The sequence below is a fragment of the Hippocampus guttulatus genome, chromosome 8 (genome assembly GCF_054856545.1).
Source record: "Hippocampus guttulatus isolate MCC_2025c chromosome 8, RoL_Hgut_1.0, whole genome shotgun sequence".
NCBI classification, from domain to species: domain Eukaryota; kingdom Metazoa; phylum Chordata; class Actinopteri; order Syngnathiformes; family Syngnathidae; genus Hippocampus; species Hippocampus guttulatus.
Genome location: NC_141268.1, coordinates 13,982,910 through 13,999,169, shown reverse-complemented (window position 1 = coordinate 13,999,169; position 16,260 = coordinate 13,982,910). Strand labels below are relative to the sequence as shown.

Genomic DNA, 16,260 nt, shown 5'->3' with positions numbered 1-16,260 from the left:
AGTGGTAGAGTTGAGCCCATCCGGCACAATGTTGAGAAATAACTAATGATTGCCATAGAGTATCGCTAAGTTGAATTTGATGATTCATAGCTGGTTTTGTTAGTTGCCGGTAACGTGAGGTTACTTTATACCTCGGAGCTTCTTCTGCCAATTCATCTCACTGAAGAGGTCCTCTGCTCGCAGGAAGAAATCGTTGATCTTACTGCCTTGCTCGTCTCTCTCTGTGGTGTAATAGACCCGAAGCTTGGACTCAGAGGTCAAGAATTCACAGATGTTGGGTACCGGGAACACAATCTCCTCCATGGTGCGGTCCTGGCGCACAATCTAGACGCAAGAGTTTATAATCACCATCTGTGAGTCAGTCGCCCTCGTTGTGTTTTCTGACCTCGATCTGAGCAGTGTGGTTGGCGTAAAACTCCAAGGACTCATCTCCATCGCTGGTGGCTCCTCCGGGTTTCAACATAATGGACAGCTCCTTATTGTGACGCGCCAGCTGTGTGACCAAACACACAAACGGAAAGTAGTAAGGGGAGAATATGTTGTTTGTACACAGACAGCGACAATCGTGGGGATCTCCATCATTCAATCAGACCTGGTGAGCCAAGATATAAATGTTGTGTCCCACATTTCTGGGAGATGCCGCATCATGTTCCTCATCATCCCCATCATCCTCCTCCTCCTTTGTGTCTTCGAATTCCACCTCTCCCTGCAGATAGGCTTTTTTGATCACCTCCACCTGGAAAGACACATTCGCAGAAGAATGAATCGCACTATTGCTGTAGAGATGGGAGCGGTTGCATTTAACTCATTCAGTACCAGCCAAATCTGGACCAAGTCTGAAAAGACGTTTAAAAACGTCTTTGGGAGTGAATGAGTTAAGATGGAAGAACAACACCAACAACAACAACAACAAAAAAAAAAAGTCTGAGAGAAGCCTATTTTGTAACTTCCTCACAAGCTCTTTCGGTCTCATGTTGTACAGGATTCTCTCAGCATTCTCGCTGTCATGACGGCTCTCCATAATGGCGAGCAGCAACTTGGACGCGTTGTTCTACGAAGAAGAAACAGATTTTCAAAAGTAGTAAAGACTTATGATTTAAAATCAAAGTACAAAACTCTTCCCTCGCTCAACTTTCACCGTGCCTGCTATCATACCTTCAGCTCCAACACCAGATCCATCCGCTTCTTTCCAAGCGGGTTGATGTCATTAAGGATCAGAGCAATGATGATGTCAATACCATTGGACTCGTGAGTGGCAATGCAATTCTGAGGAAGGTGTGAATAAAGATTGCATATTGGTAGAAAGTATATCGTGGAAGAGTTGTCAACAAATGCTCAGAGTTTGTTGTGCACCTGGTTTTCATGGCAGGGACCTTGGCAGTACTCTGTGAGGCTCTCGAGAGTTTGGTTGATGAGGGCTACGTTCTTTTCGTTGATGTATAGCCCTAACAAGCCCAGACCTCCTGTGGTGCTGCCACAGATGCAGTCCAAGAACTGAAGGGTCTCACACACCAGGTTGTAGTTGTTCTTATGGTTTTGACAGCGAAGGAAGTTCTGATGAGATAAAGGTAGTTTAGGCTGGTCAACTGGTTTCAGCAATGTTAATGGAAGATACAGTACCGCCCCCCCCCCCAAAAAAAATCAGATGTCTTTAATTTGTAATGAATATGAATAATATAAAAAATAAAATAAAAAACTAGATAAAATACAAAATCTTTCAAGAGTCAATTTTGTTTTAGCCTGATTCAGAAAAGTGCGCCAGGAAAACCAGACTTTTTCACCCTGCGAGTGATTAAACGTATCATTTACAAGAAAAGTAAGAGGAGGCTGAAATGATTATCATCACGTCATTATAATTATCGCATTACCATAATGTCAGGTAGAACTGTTCCAGGCCATTACTAAGAAAGGTGTAGAGTGCTACAGAGGAAGCAGGCGAATGAAACAGGAGGACAAGCAGTCAGGAGTGAGTGCAAACTGCACAACATATCGAGAGTGACGATTGGACGGACCAACCTGCAGGTCACGGTTGTGATTCTCACAAAGTAGCTGCAGGAAACGAAGGATGGGCTGCATGATAACGATGACGTAGCTCATTTCCCCTTCGTCCTGATTCTTGTCCCCGGCGCTTGGTTGGCCATCTGCGGAGGTGAAGTGGTCCTCTGGGTCAGCTTCCCGCCGATAAGAGTTAAAAGCTTTCTTGGTGGCAGACGAGGCCTCGAGTAGTTGCTCCCGCACTTCTTCTGTCATGACGACTGATGATTCTCTTGCTGAACAAACAGAGCTGTTTCAATTATCTTTTAAGCGTGGGCTCATTTGTCAGTGTTTAAAATATTGTTCGCGTTACGTTCACTCATTAGAGCCCCGATATACAGTATAATTCTTTGACTGTAAAATGAAGATTTTAAAATTACTTTGAGGGTACTCTGGGTTGTAATTGGAAGAAGAATATCTCTCATTGCCATGCCCAACCTGGACCATATAACATTTATTCAAGATATTATTATATTATTTTACCCCACAGACTCCTTTTGTTCGCATTTACAAAGTAGAAACACCCGCTTGACGGTCTTCTGTTTGAAGATATTAACTACCGAGACATCCAACAAAAAGACTAGTGCCCTTTGGTGAAGGGGCTTTATACAGTATACAGGGAAAAAAAAATCCCATTGCAGCTGAAAATTAATTGACTAACAAAACTACGGCTTATTTGCTGCTGTTTGCATTTACTCTGAGCCTTAAAATAAATGACAGCTTTCAACAGTTGGGATAGTGAGAAGCAAAACAAGGGGAGAAAAAAATCTTATCCTTGCTAAAATGGAACCCTCAAGATTTTTTTTTTTTTTTTTTTTTGTAGACTGGGGTTCCCATTTGTGATTGCTTCAATCAAACGAGTAACCACAAACCTTTTTTTCGGACTGGGGTGTCTTTGTCCTGGTTGTCATAATCTCTCTTCCGATTACCGAGATCACTTGTATTTACGGTCACTGTAGCTTTGATCTCCAGTTGCGCCAGCTTCATGCGGTCGTAGAAAACACGAAAGAACTTTTCCGACTTTTTGTCCTCTGTCAGGCGGCAGAAGAATGAACGCTGGACATACAACACAGCGAAAGCATCACAAAGTTACCAACTTGAGGGCAACCCACTTTTTGCCCAAAGTCAGCTGGGAATAGCTCTAACTCGCCTGTGACACTAACAAGGACAAGCAATACAGAAAATGGATTGATAATCTCCAGCGGTGAAATCATGGAAAGTGATGATGACTGATTATCATTGGTTTTGTTGAACGATTTCTTAACATTAATTATGAGTCAGTTACTGGCAAAAATGTTGATCATTGTTTTAGAAAAAGTAACATGCTATTGTTTTTGCAAATGCCTTGATATATATATTTTTAATGGATTTATTTACTCATGTGATCTTAGTTAGCTATGGTCTTGAATGCAGTCACAAAGAATTATAGACATTTTAATGGCCCAAATCTGGATTTAGGCAGAAATCGGGGTTTAATTCAGTTATTGCTCAGGAATGGGGTCCTGTAGAATTAGAGCACTTCTACATCATGTACAGCGGGGGTGCCCAAACTTTTTGGATCTAAGATCTACTTTTCGATCAACTAACCTCCCAGGATCTACCCTTACCGGAATGCGCGCACACACACGCACATGCGCACGCGCACACGCACACACACACACGCATGCCATGATGGGAAACAGCCTGACACTGAGGCATGCGGTGCACTTTTGCAGCCTGTTAACTGTCGTAGCTCACACATACCGTTTTAAAGTGCTTCCCTGGGCCCTCCTAGATTCCTATTCTTTGCCCGTGCCCTCGGTGAATTGTACACGAAGCAAACTCTGAATGAGAATAATGACGATAAAAGATAGAGCGCAACAGTTCTGATCACAAGCTGCAATTGCAGACTGCTGAGAGCTAACAACTTCCGGTGACGTAATCACGCGCCACCGTAAATTCAAGATTTACCTGCTTCATTTTATTTTTTAAATAGTTTTTTGGTGAAAATGAGACTGATAAGATGATTAGGGTGCAGTGTACATTAACACAAAAAAATATATTACTAACATGTACAAAGACACACAAATGGTTGTTTGTTTTTTTTCTCCTCGACACTCCTCAGATCTACTTGGGACCTGTCTTAGATCTACCGGTAGATCAGGATCGACATAATGGGCACCCCTGATGTACAGTGTATGCCGGCTTGCCCACTAGACTGTTGTTTTGATTATGTAACAGTTCTTATCTGTAGCACTCTTTGCAAAGGCCGACTCACCAAACACACACGCACATGCACACACACACACGCACACACACACACACACACACACACACACACACACACACACACACACACACACACACACACGCACACGCAGGGTGAAAAATGACTCGCGAGGGAGAAGCCTGGCCTATTTACACAGAAAAAGACACGGTGGGGAACAGGGTAAAAGAGTCCAGAGACGAAAAGCAAGACAGAAGGAATCGGAAAATAAAAAGAGGGGGGTTAGGAAATCAGATGACCGAAAGAGAGGAAGAGACACAGAATACTCTGTTAGAGAGTATCTGGGCCAGAGAGGGTTATGTAACCACTTGTCTTTTCAGGTTAAATGCAAAACTGGGCTATTGGAGGAGCCAAGATGGAAAAAAAAACCAACCCTAAGACAAAATCAAGCCTTTGTTTCAAGCATGTGCTCATCAAATTACCTTGTGCAATGATTTTACATAAAACATTCTTTAGAACAAAACGTGACCAATTCAGTACGAATGCAAACAAAGGGTTAAGGCAACCTAAAGTTACATCTGAATTCAAATCTCTTGTGTAGCCACCTAAACACTGAGCTATGCAAACGCACCCTAAAGCAGATTCCACAGCCTTATGCCACACCCCATCTGAGGCCTCCACCACTAACCAGGAGCTCTTCTGCACGTACGCACCGTCAACACTCAGGGACGAGTAGATAGCAGACTAAAGGGGGGGGGGGGGTGCTGAGCGAGGCCGTCATCCAATAAACAACCCTGATGACGGAGGGTGACGAGCGATTGTCGGCACCTAACACCTCGCTCACATCTTGCAGCATGTCTGCGGCGGGAGCTGATGGGAGGCAGAATAGCCTTCCCTGCTCATATCATTAGGCAGCGGTAGTGGTGAGAATGAAGCAAGGGGGTCCGTTTGGCATCGACTGAACCAGAATGTGCAGAGACAGAAGCACGCACCATGATAACTCCCCACCCCAGCCACACAAACCCATTAAAATTACATAAGTCACACACACATACTTTGCTTTCCAGCACAAGCACACGCAAGCAAGAGGGCGCACACTTCATTTACAGACACCCGTAAAAGTAGGTCAGCTGTCTCCGGCAACAGGCACATGCCCATGTTTAAAAGACACACCCACATGTCACACAAGCGCTCAGAAACACTGAAGTCATTGCCAAAGTTATGTAATCATATCTGCATTTGCGTGTTAATGCCACCATAGAAATAAACCGTGTGCAGTCAGGTATGCAATCCTGGGACTGGCTGGCACGACACTTCAGTCAGGGCAACCGCCTTAGAGGGGTGTGAAATCAATTTTATTTGACTGATGGTGATTGGAGAGGTATACAGACATCATTGAAGAATTCTTAATTCCTCCAATATAGTTTTCATCTGTAAAAGAAACATTTTGTTCAGAGTGTAAATGCTACAACAATGAATACAAAGATGGAAGTGCTGCAAAAAGCACCAGACAAAACATTCCTTTCATGGCTTCTTCAGAAAGCCAATAGAAACTGCTCCGTACAATTTATGTATGAAAAAGCCGTTGGTGCATTTCCCTTTGACATCCAGTTTACGGTCCATGTATTAGTATGATGACTATTGCGCACTGGTAGAATAGCCGTCTCTTACTAGTAACATTTTTGCCACTACTGCCCTCCACTATTGTATTACACTTGTGCACACTAATAGGACAATTTCAGGCTATGAGTCAGACAACCACATGTTACGAGTGAGGAAACGTTGTGCAATAGTTGACTGCACGCTACTAGTACTACCACTGACGTTATAAAAATCTACGAGCTAACATCTAGCACTTCACCAGTAGGACCGCAGACGTAGCACACAGTTGTCAACCTGTGTAATTTTGCCTCACCAGATAAATCTAGTTGTTCTACAAATATGCCCGAGTTTTCCTACTCGTGTGCAGAAATGTTATACAGTAATGAAAGGCAGCAGTGGAAAACATGTTGTTAGTAAGACACTCATTCTGCTAGCGCGGATGAGGAGCGTACCAGTACGTGGACCTCAAGCTGAATATGAAGGATATTGAAAAAAAAAATGACTCCAATGGCTTTCCGTACACAGCAGTGTGCGACTAACTCTTGCACAGCGACCCCATCTGTGTTTGCATATCAATGACAAGGATACCCTGATGAGGAGATGACGTGATGGATGAAGTAACAGTGGTCAAGGAGAGGATGGCGAACGGCTAATAGCAAAAAATGATGGTAAAAGGGAGAGAGCGGGGGGAGAGGGACAAACATCCCAGCCCCCGCCCTCTCCGGTGTTGGGTAAACACAGCCTGTCTGTATCCATGGAGACACACTCCGATTGGAATGAGACAGAGAGGAGAGCTGCGAGGTGGAGGCGGTCCGCTGAAAAACAAGGTCATAGCGCTTCCCTTTCTCTCCTTCCGCTCTGCGACTTGGCATCAACAAAGGGATGTTATGTAACAGCTATTTATACTCGCACTCCCTTTCCCTCGCGCAGCGCCACATGCAAACCAAGTGGAGCGGCTCCCTTCTCCTTCGCCTCTTTCACCCATCTCATCATATTTACACAATGAGAGCACAACTGTTATTTTTCGGGGACTTTGAACAACACGAGTGAGCGCACACCTGCAGTGCGTGCTATTGCCAGATGGCCGGGCTGAAGCGGAATCGCAATTTGTCACAACAACACAGCTGACAATCCAGGAAATGATCAAAACAAGTTTGAAAAGGTGTTCAGTGCACTGGTATATTCCGAGTTTGGCATGAAAGCATTGCAGAGGGAGTACACAGGCCAGTAATTTCTTTCGGTGCGCTCTGAAGGTCATGAGTAAATAGTTAACTGTGTTAAAAGAAGCCCAACTCGACACGTCAAATGAAACCGAAGGTTAACTTTGGTGAACTAAAATTGAAACTGTTCGTGAGGGGGAAAAAATGTGAGCATGTGACAACAAGCAAGGTTTAGGTATACTCTACTTATTTATTGGGTTAGCGAACGCTCCATTACCTCAGAAGACGGATTTTCTGCACTGTGTGGAAGTTTTACAATTGAATAACTACTTCCTAATAACTGTAGAATACCAGGGAGAAAGAAGCTCCAGTTACTCTTCAAACCTTCGACTGTGCCCCCCCAGCCTCTCTCTCCACTGCCCCACATCCGGAGGCCCAACATGACCCACTTTAGGTCGGCAGGAGAAGTCAAGGGAGCGGTAGAGGGAGATGGAATGTTTTGAAGGCTGAGACATTCCTCATTGTTCAATCACACAGGCTTTATGTAACAACCCCATCACGTGATGCAGCTCTGCCGCAGCCGTGGGAAGCAAAAGCATTATCTACACCGCGGCGGCTTCCTTGCTGTAATCTGATTATGTGAGCCCCATGATTGCACAACAGCCCATAGATGGGCAGACTGATCACAGGACACACATCAATGGACAGATACATCATTGGGGTAAAACAAACAAACAAAGAGCCAACCAAAACGCCATGCGATGAGTCGAAGCGCAACTACAACCCTCATCTCTGCTGAGAGGGAAACAATTTTAAATATTACATAATCAAGTACACACTGATTGTTTAGTGTATGCTTTGAGATAATTGGAAAATGGCGTGGTGAGGGAGATGGGTTGCTGCCTTATGTAATGTACATGGGCAGCTACGCTGGCACACTGACCCATATACTCACAGAACCATGCATTCTACTGCAGATCGACGAGCAGTGAAAACCATGGCAAACTGTCTTCATTTGATTGGCAGATCATGCACTGTACTACCGCAGTGGGGTGATGCACTTGTGGGCTGGGTTTTTATACTGACCTGGATGGTGGTGTTTCCGCCCTCCAGCAAAGCAATAGCCAGGAGAATGCTTTCCTGGAAAACTCTGTCACTGGTGGTGTTCATGATGAGGTCAATCACCAGATCAGAGGCTCCTTCTTTGTCCAGGTGGCACTGCACCTCCGCTAGGCTCATTTCCCCACGACTCAGGCCCCCAGGTCCCCCTAGCACTATAGAACAGTGCGGGTGAACACGGGAGATGGTGGGGTGTTTACAAAAGCAGCAATGTGATTGTAGTAACTGAGAACAATATACACTTCAAAAGGCAAACCGGACAAATTTTATTTACCGGTAAATCCACTATAAGAGCTGTCCCAAGAAATGAGGAAATAATGATCAGTTTTAATTCACACCGTCAAAAAGGTCAGATTCAACAATATGTTTATAAATTTCATTGCAGTGGTGGTGCAGTAAAGATGACATACTTTGGTAGTCCAATACCATGATGTCTTGCAATATCATTCTTGCAGGAGACTGATGCACTTTTACGAGTTCACAATGAATTGTTATTCATGAAGATATCATTAATTTCAGATGTGCCCCTGAAGCCCTTCAAAGGACAAGCAATATTTAAAATTGATTGATGAAGGGTTTTTATGAGACTCAGAAAATTGTTAAAACTCACACACACACACACGCACGCACACACACACACACACACACACACGCACACAGAAATGTGGTTCAGTATACTGTATATTCGTACACATGTGTGACAATACTACACTAGAATATTTCTGCAATAAGTGGAAAGTACGTCTCCACAGGTTGCAGCAGATTTGCACATTGACTCGCCACAAAGCACGTCACGCAAGTGATACTCCCAAGTCGCGTTCCATCATGGACCGCATGACAGAGACTGTAAATGTTGGCTTATTGTCAATGTCCAAAATGAGACAGAGGCATCGATACATCCTTTGAAATGGTACATCATACATGTCCTGTTTCAGAGGCCCGAAAAAAAAGAAAGGGTGCACCAATGGGCAGAGAGGGACTGCTTTGGTATTTTGACTGCAGCATGTAATACAATGACTGGTGTTATCAAACTATGATAAGTGTGTGGTGCTGGTCACGCTCAAAGGGCAGTTCTGTGCACAACTTTGAAAGCGATAAGAGCTCAGGGTCAGACAGATAGAGAGCCCCATCCTTGCCTAACATACCGAGAGGCATTTGTTTTACTACAACTACATGAGGCATATAGTAATTCCTCGTTTATCGCGGTTAATGGGGACCAAAACCACCCGCGATAAACGAAAATCCGCGAAGTAGCGACCAATTAACATATACTGGTAAAAAAAATAATAATAATAATACAATTTTTTTAAGTCCACAAACAGTCCGCGAGAAGCTGCAAAACAACAGCGAGTCACATAGAGCAACATATACAGTACTGTATTCCATGTATATGAATTTTTTTTTATTTTTATGAATATGTTTGAAAAAATCCGCGATGCACTGAACACGAGATAAACGAACCGCGAAATAGCGAGGGATCACTGTACATATTTGGCCTCAAGATAAGGAAATGTTCGAGATGGACTTCATCCGCTAATGCTGTCACTACTGGCCAATCACACGACAGTGAAATCAATGTTTTCAGTGGTCTGCATACGAGTCACGAGAATGTACATTCAGCATCAGTGTTCGGCACCTGTCTGTTTTTTGCTGGGTCCTACAGGGCTGAGGGGGCCACTGCCGAATGACGCCAAGCTGTCCCTCCGCCCACCACTCCGATGGAAGTTGCCATAGTAACGGTTCACCAGAATCTGCCTCAGTGCCTCGCCCTATCAGAGGCAAAAAAAATAAATAAAATGCAATGACTTGACTGCAGCCATGTGGCAGGAGGGGTGGTTACGTAACAGGACAGTCATCATTCGTTTTGTTGCGGCGGACGTTTATCAGAACACAATATGATTGTCATGACTATGTGCAGGCTCTTCAACTGGCAGGAACCCTCTCAAACATTTCAAAGGTTTAAACATGAGCAGAAGCCACATTTCACGTCATTTACCACCCACTGAGCTCAAACCGTGATTGCTATCGTCAGTGACCCAGCCTAATGACATTTGAGGATGCGGTCTGAAGGCAGACCTGATGCCAAGTCTCTCACACGGTGACTCATCAACTGCTGAGCAGTAAGCGGCACAACTTTGCCGTTGTTATGGCAACGGCAGGCCGTAGCTACCTGACGAGACCTCTGATGGGACACCGTGACGGAAATGAAATGAAGGCGGACGTGTGTGCGATTACGTCAGTCTGTCAAACTGTGTGGTCCAACGATAGGTTGTTACACAAGATCTGCTCTACAAGGGCAGAATAAGATTTGGTAGTTAAGTGTGATGGAAAGAAAATTATGCATTTATTACTCTTCAGCAGAAATTAGTCATGCTTGAAGGTGCAAATGAGTGAAAACCAATACACCATATTGTGACTGTTTCAAGGTTGTTTCTCATTGATAATCGGTGTCCAGATTTCATTTTAAAGGTTTTTTTTCTTTTGTGTATTATCCTCTAGAGCACGGGTGTCAAAGTCAAGGGCCGGGGGCCAGACCTGGCCCACCACAACATTTTATGTGGCCCGTGAAAGCAAATCAATCATTTTAAAGTTTTTTTTTCTTTTGTGTATTATCCTCTAGAGCACGGGTGTCAAAGTCAAGGGCCAGGGGCCAGATCTGGCCCGCCACAACATTTTATGTGGCCCGTGAAAGCAAATCAAGCATGTCAAGTTCCATGATGCTTGCTCAAGTCTGAACCAAAATTTCAAATTGTCATATGTAATCCACAATAACAGTCATTATTCTTGACTTCTGATTTGAAAACGAGTTATTCATCCATTTGTTGTGCACTGTGTATGTAATATGGGGAGGGGATTCAATATTTATATGGTTTCCCAAAATTCATAACGGCCCTCCAAAGGAAGCCATAACTACAATGTGGCCCGCAACAAAAATGAGTTTGACACCCCTGCTCTAGAGTTTTATCAGCGTCCTGCTGCAAAATCGCTGTGCTGCAGTTGAAATTGATACTTGCTGACTTGACTCAAGCTGTAGTGCAGCTGCTGACTCTCACAAACTTGTCTCATGATTGTGTTTTGCTGTTGGGTCTGCCTGACCTCTTCCTTTCTGTGAGAAGTAATTGGTTATGGATGATAGCGCCTTCACAACAAGGCTTTTATGAAGCTTATCTAAAAAGGAGCCGCCAACGCACAGAATGTCCTTGCCTAAATTTCTGCATCATCAATATTATGCAGCCTTTCTGAGATAGATAGGCATATGGCTTCAAACTCAGTGTGACTTTCATTTTCCCCATCTTGTTACGGATAAATGCACGTACCCTTTTCTGGTCCTCCAACAACTTCTCAGGCTGGTTCTGATCCAGCTGCTGGGTGCAGTGATGGGTGTTAGGCCAAACAGATGCAAGCAGAGGGGTTTAGCATTCATGCGTCAAGTTAAAAGACAAGAGCACAACAAAATGAAATCCATGCAAAAGGCCACGCAAAGGTCTGCTGAGAGCAAGTCATGCTTTTGGTATCAGAAATTACATATGATATTGCTAACGTACAGGAAGATGTATGTGTTTTAAAGAAAACTTAAAAGACTTTTTCGCTTCCTTCTTAAAATCAGTCACCATAACTTTACTTGGCTGTTTGAAAGTGCTCTATAAATACAGTTGAGTTGAGTTTTCAGTTCACGGCCACAAGTCATCAACTTTAAAGCCATTTAGACTCAAGTATGATACGCAAATGTTCAGACGAATAAACTCACACTCATAATATTAGATCAAGGAAGCATATTTTAGTTTTACCCGCACTAGGGTCTCCATTCATTAACCACTTTTGCATGTACTTCTTCGCATAAGAAGTAAAGCCTGGTCTGATGCTACCATGGCAAAAGCACAGCAGGGAGGAAAAAGATTAAAAAAATCGGGTCAGATGTCTGCGAAGCCAACACTTGATGAGTAATAGAATAAAAACAAGCGTTGACTCAAACCACATCATATTTAAAAGTCAAGGATGAGTAAATACAATGATGATTCATAATATCAAAGTTCAGAGAACGGACGGATGGAGATATGGGGATAGGGAGTTTTTCTACATTTTTTGTTCTTTAAAAGCACATGGAAAGAGCGGAGTCGGGTTCTAGGGCACTTTGAAGTACCTACCGTACGATTACTTACTATACTGTGTGTACAATAAGATAGCGCAAAGTGCTAAGAGGCAATGCTCTACATAAGTAGTTATGTAAAAAGGCAGGGGCAGGCAGGGGGGATTGGCTAGGTGAGGGGTAGAAGGGGTTAGAGTTACATAATCAATCCAAAAGGAATCGGGTCACTAAACCAGTGACACAGAGCTGCTTACAGCAGCCATCTGTCACGAAAACACAAGAGTAGAAGGGAAGACAACCCTGACACTTTCACAACTCAACTTGTCAGTCGAAATCAAATTCAGGAGCCAATTATGCCGAAACTACACGAGTGATGTGTTCTCTTGAGCTGTGCCTTACAACAAGAGCTCAACGAAAGGCTACTAAAAATGTAGGCATGTTGTTGGAGATCATACAAAATATGAATCTCTTATGGAGCTCCAGGGACTTGATATATTTTTTTCTTCCATACTCCTGAAATGATTCTAAACCTTTCAGGGACAGTGGTTACTACAGTGGACAGCTTATCATGTTATCAGGTTACAGGTTATCATTCTTGGTGCATGAAAGGGTTAATGATCCGATCTCTTTATATTTATAACTATAATTAGTATTTGTGTTTGGTCATGTGTCTGCAACATACTAATCGACATATTTCATCAAAATTCTGGGTCAAACTCCAAATTGTACAACTTTAAGACCTTTGAACCTCAACTATACTGTATACGCAGTAAATGACAAATCGTGTGGTCATCATTAATTGTGAAGATGTACAAAGGACACGGATGCTCAATGAGCTGCAGAGAAAGGATTACCGGTACTTGTTTTTTTCTGGGGGCTGAGCTACTTAGCGTTAATATTTGGTTACCACATTTGTGGTGTACATTCCGAAGGGTTTTTTTCCAGTCTTTCTTTGGCCATCATCAGGTTTTGCATTGCTCTTACATGATGTCGTATCACGCAGATAAAAGCTAAAGGAAAAGCGAAAACACTTGTGGGATTGTTTGGATGGCATATTGTGTGATTATGGTCCAATAAATTATTATTATTATTTTTTTTTTGGTGACAAAGTTTTCAGAAACAGCTTTGTATTTTGACAATTTGTGATTTGTGCGATTTTTAGGGCATTCCAATTAGTCTCCATCATTTCTCATCACCATCATCAAGTTGTTGTCCAGCAGTTGATTCACACATCAGCACCAGAGAATAGCAAAGTATACCTACACATGTGAAAAGAAAACCCCAAAAAACTACTCAAATCCCAGTGGGGGGTCAGGACAGTGATCACATTATAACAAAGGCCAAAATAACACTGCAAGATACACTAACAATTAATTATTTAATTAACAAATAGCTTGTTAATGTTGTTGCTAAGGCAAATTATAATTTGGTCTCCTCTGCGAGGTAATATTAAACACTACTACAAATGAATTGGCTGTTTCTCTTGCACACCAAGTGTAGAAACTACAAACAATTCTATGGGCGCCACATTAAACCGAAAGGCAGCAAATACAGCAAAGACGTATTCAGTTCATGGTCGCAAGTCTGACCACAGACACCACCGAGTAACCCCTCACAGCTGCCACATCCACCCTGACTGCATCACATTCTACCAAACTGGAAATTCCCTGGGACAAACCCCCTTGGTTACAATCGCAACTCTTAGTTCAACAAAATGACGTGCAGTGTATGTGACAAGCACGTACGCCGAATTCTACAAAATATGCCTCTGAAAGTACCGAAAACAAAAGCATCTTTGTATGCTGGAGTTGAAACTGTTGGTGGGACACAGAAGCACTGGTGTTGATCACTAGCCTGCTTCTGAGCCTAAGTGAATAAATCAACCTAATGTGGCAAAATCTTATAAAAATTGAAAAACAGATCCCACGAAATGTTTGGGAGGGAGAGGAGAGGTGAAAGGCATGAAGCATGACTTACTCTAAATGAGGGCTTGCGTAATAAGACCGTGATCAGGCACACGCACACGCACGCGACACACACACACACAGACACACACACAGAGTCTAGGTGAAGAGGCAAACTTGAGTTGACTTATATAAGTCTGGGAGTCCATGTCCCTGACATTTAGCAATGGCGTAGGTGCCCCACGAATGTTGCTCCTGCCTTTGATGATTCAATGTTGATTGCGACATCGCTGTGAAACAGCTTTGTAAACAGATGCTCCAGAAATCTTTCATTCCTATTATAGTAAATGTTATTAGTTGTATTCCTTTTCATTCACACAGTTCTTCCCTCATATGTTAAGGTGTGTCAGAAAGGTTCCAGGACTTGCGTCACAATGACATGTTTCACAGCTTTTCCCTTTGAAAGTAATCGCCCTTGAGTTGACAAATTTTCTCTGCCATGCCTTCGTGCACTCCAGACCTACACCTACACTCAGTGGCTTGGCATTCATTAGAGTGTACAGGGGTACCTAATGTTGTGACTGGCGAGTAGGCGACATGCAAGAGTGTGTATGTGTGGATGCCGGGAGAATTTAGAATACTGTAGTTAAATAAAGACTTGTGTCACGGGTTAATAGCATGCCGCATGGAAACGAAGAGACTGCAAATATGCAGACTGACACATGGAGGGACAAATACGTTTCGGCACCACTGCCATTTTTATGTCAGAGACAAGAGATACAACACATGACAGGTGTGCATGTGTTGGGGTGTGTGAGAGTGTGCGCGTGTGCGTATGTGTATGTGTGTGTGTGGGGGGGGGGGTACTCTCTTGCTGCAATTCATGCCCCCCCATCCCTGTACATCCTCACAAACCCATTTTTAGACACATGTGCACACATACCCACAAAGACGCACAGCATGGGTAAAAGGCTGCTGCGCACTTTTATCCTCCACAATTACAGCTGAAGGTCACAAAGCAGCGGAGGGGCTGAGTTCCAGGAAAGAGAGGGGGGAAAAAAAATGCCGGGTTCTTATGTAACCTCAGCCCAGAGTTGGAAGGGACCCAGGAATCGTGCAGTTTGCAGGGAGGGAAACTAGGACACAACCTCAATGACTTCCACTGTCGTCACAGTTCCGCACATCTCATTAATACGTGCATGTGGCACGCACACACAGCCACACCCGCGCACACACAAACGTGTACACACACACACTCACGCACATGGTCACAGTGTCCTCTATCGGCACTGAGAGCGCATACATGAGGAAACACCATACACGTAGGTGAAAATTGGCAAGAGAAAATAAAACCTTGATGAAAAGTAAAACATAGGAGCACTTTGAATTATATTGCTTTACCATTGTTGCTATCTTTTTAAAAGGAGGTTTGAATGGGGCACGGTTTGAGAGATACTCTCAGAACTCTCTCGCTACAATACGTAGTAATACTATTTTGTATGTCTGCTACTTTGCTTTATAATATTTTGTACCCATTGGATGACACATATTCAATAATGCCGGCATGCACCGACCTATGCGTCTGTTTACAACTGTAAAATTATGTAATTAAAAATTAACATTGCATAGAACAAGTGTTAATGAAATAAAATGCTCATGTGATGGTTGTGGTGATGCTCTGGCAGATAAGTAACTCAAGAAAAAAAACTGACATAAAAAAAATTACTTGCCATCCGCACGCACGCGCTCACACACACACACGCACACACACACACACACACACACACACACACACACACACACACACACACACACACACACACACACACACACACACACACACACACACACACACACACACACACACACACACACACGCGCCCTATTCTCTCTTTGCCTCTCTGCTTCAAGTTGGCCATTTTCTACTCTGGTTACCGTGGCGCTCTTTGCTGAAACTGACTAACGACAACACAGCCTCAGCAACAGCAGCTACAGATATAACAGAAGCTACAAGAACGAAGGACACAAACGAATAAGTAAAAAAAAAGAAGTAACCTTAGGCATATCCATCTCATCATCAAAGGCCCTGAGCTGAAAGAGAGCAGAAGGTTTGCGGGGTTAGATAACCGGCCGAGAAGCTCATGCAGA

General features: G+C 43.4%; 1 protein-coding gene across 3 annotated transcripts in view; it reads right to left on the bottom strand.

The window, feature by feature from the left end:
* Nucleotides 1-16,260, bottom strand: part of itpr1a (inositol 1,4,5-trisphosphate receptor, type 1a) — a 57,076-nt gene that overhangs the window by 14,344 nt on the left and 26,472 nt on the right. For 2 of the 3 annotated variants that reach the window (XM_086117931.1, XM_086117932.1), the window contains 12 exons: nt 16,168-16,203; nt 11,439-11,486; nt 9,758-9,890; nt 8,089-8,276; nt 2,907-3,090; nt 2,017-2,270; nt 1,354-1,554; nt 1,156-1,266; nt 956-1,051; nt 593-736; nt 386-493; nt 132-324 (listed from right to left, as the gene is read on the bottom strand). In XM_086117931.1, the coding sequence (XP_085974057.1) occupies nt 132-324; nt 386-493; nt 593-736; nt 956-1,051; nt 1,156-1,266; nt 1,354-1,554; nt 2,017-2,270; nt 2,907-3,090; nt 8,089-8,276; nt 9,758-9,890; nt 11,439-11,486; nt 16,168-16,203 (1,696 nt within the window). The remainder of the gene's footprint in view (nt 1-131; nt 325-385; nt 494-592; nt 737-955; nt 1,052-1,155; nt 1,267-1,353; nt 1,555-2,016; nt 2,271-2,906; nt 3,091-8,088; nt 8,277-9,757; nt 9,891-11,438; nt 11,487-16,167; nt 16,204-16,260) is intronic. The other variant, XM_086117933.1, reaches the window with a different exon arrangement.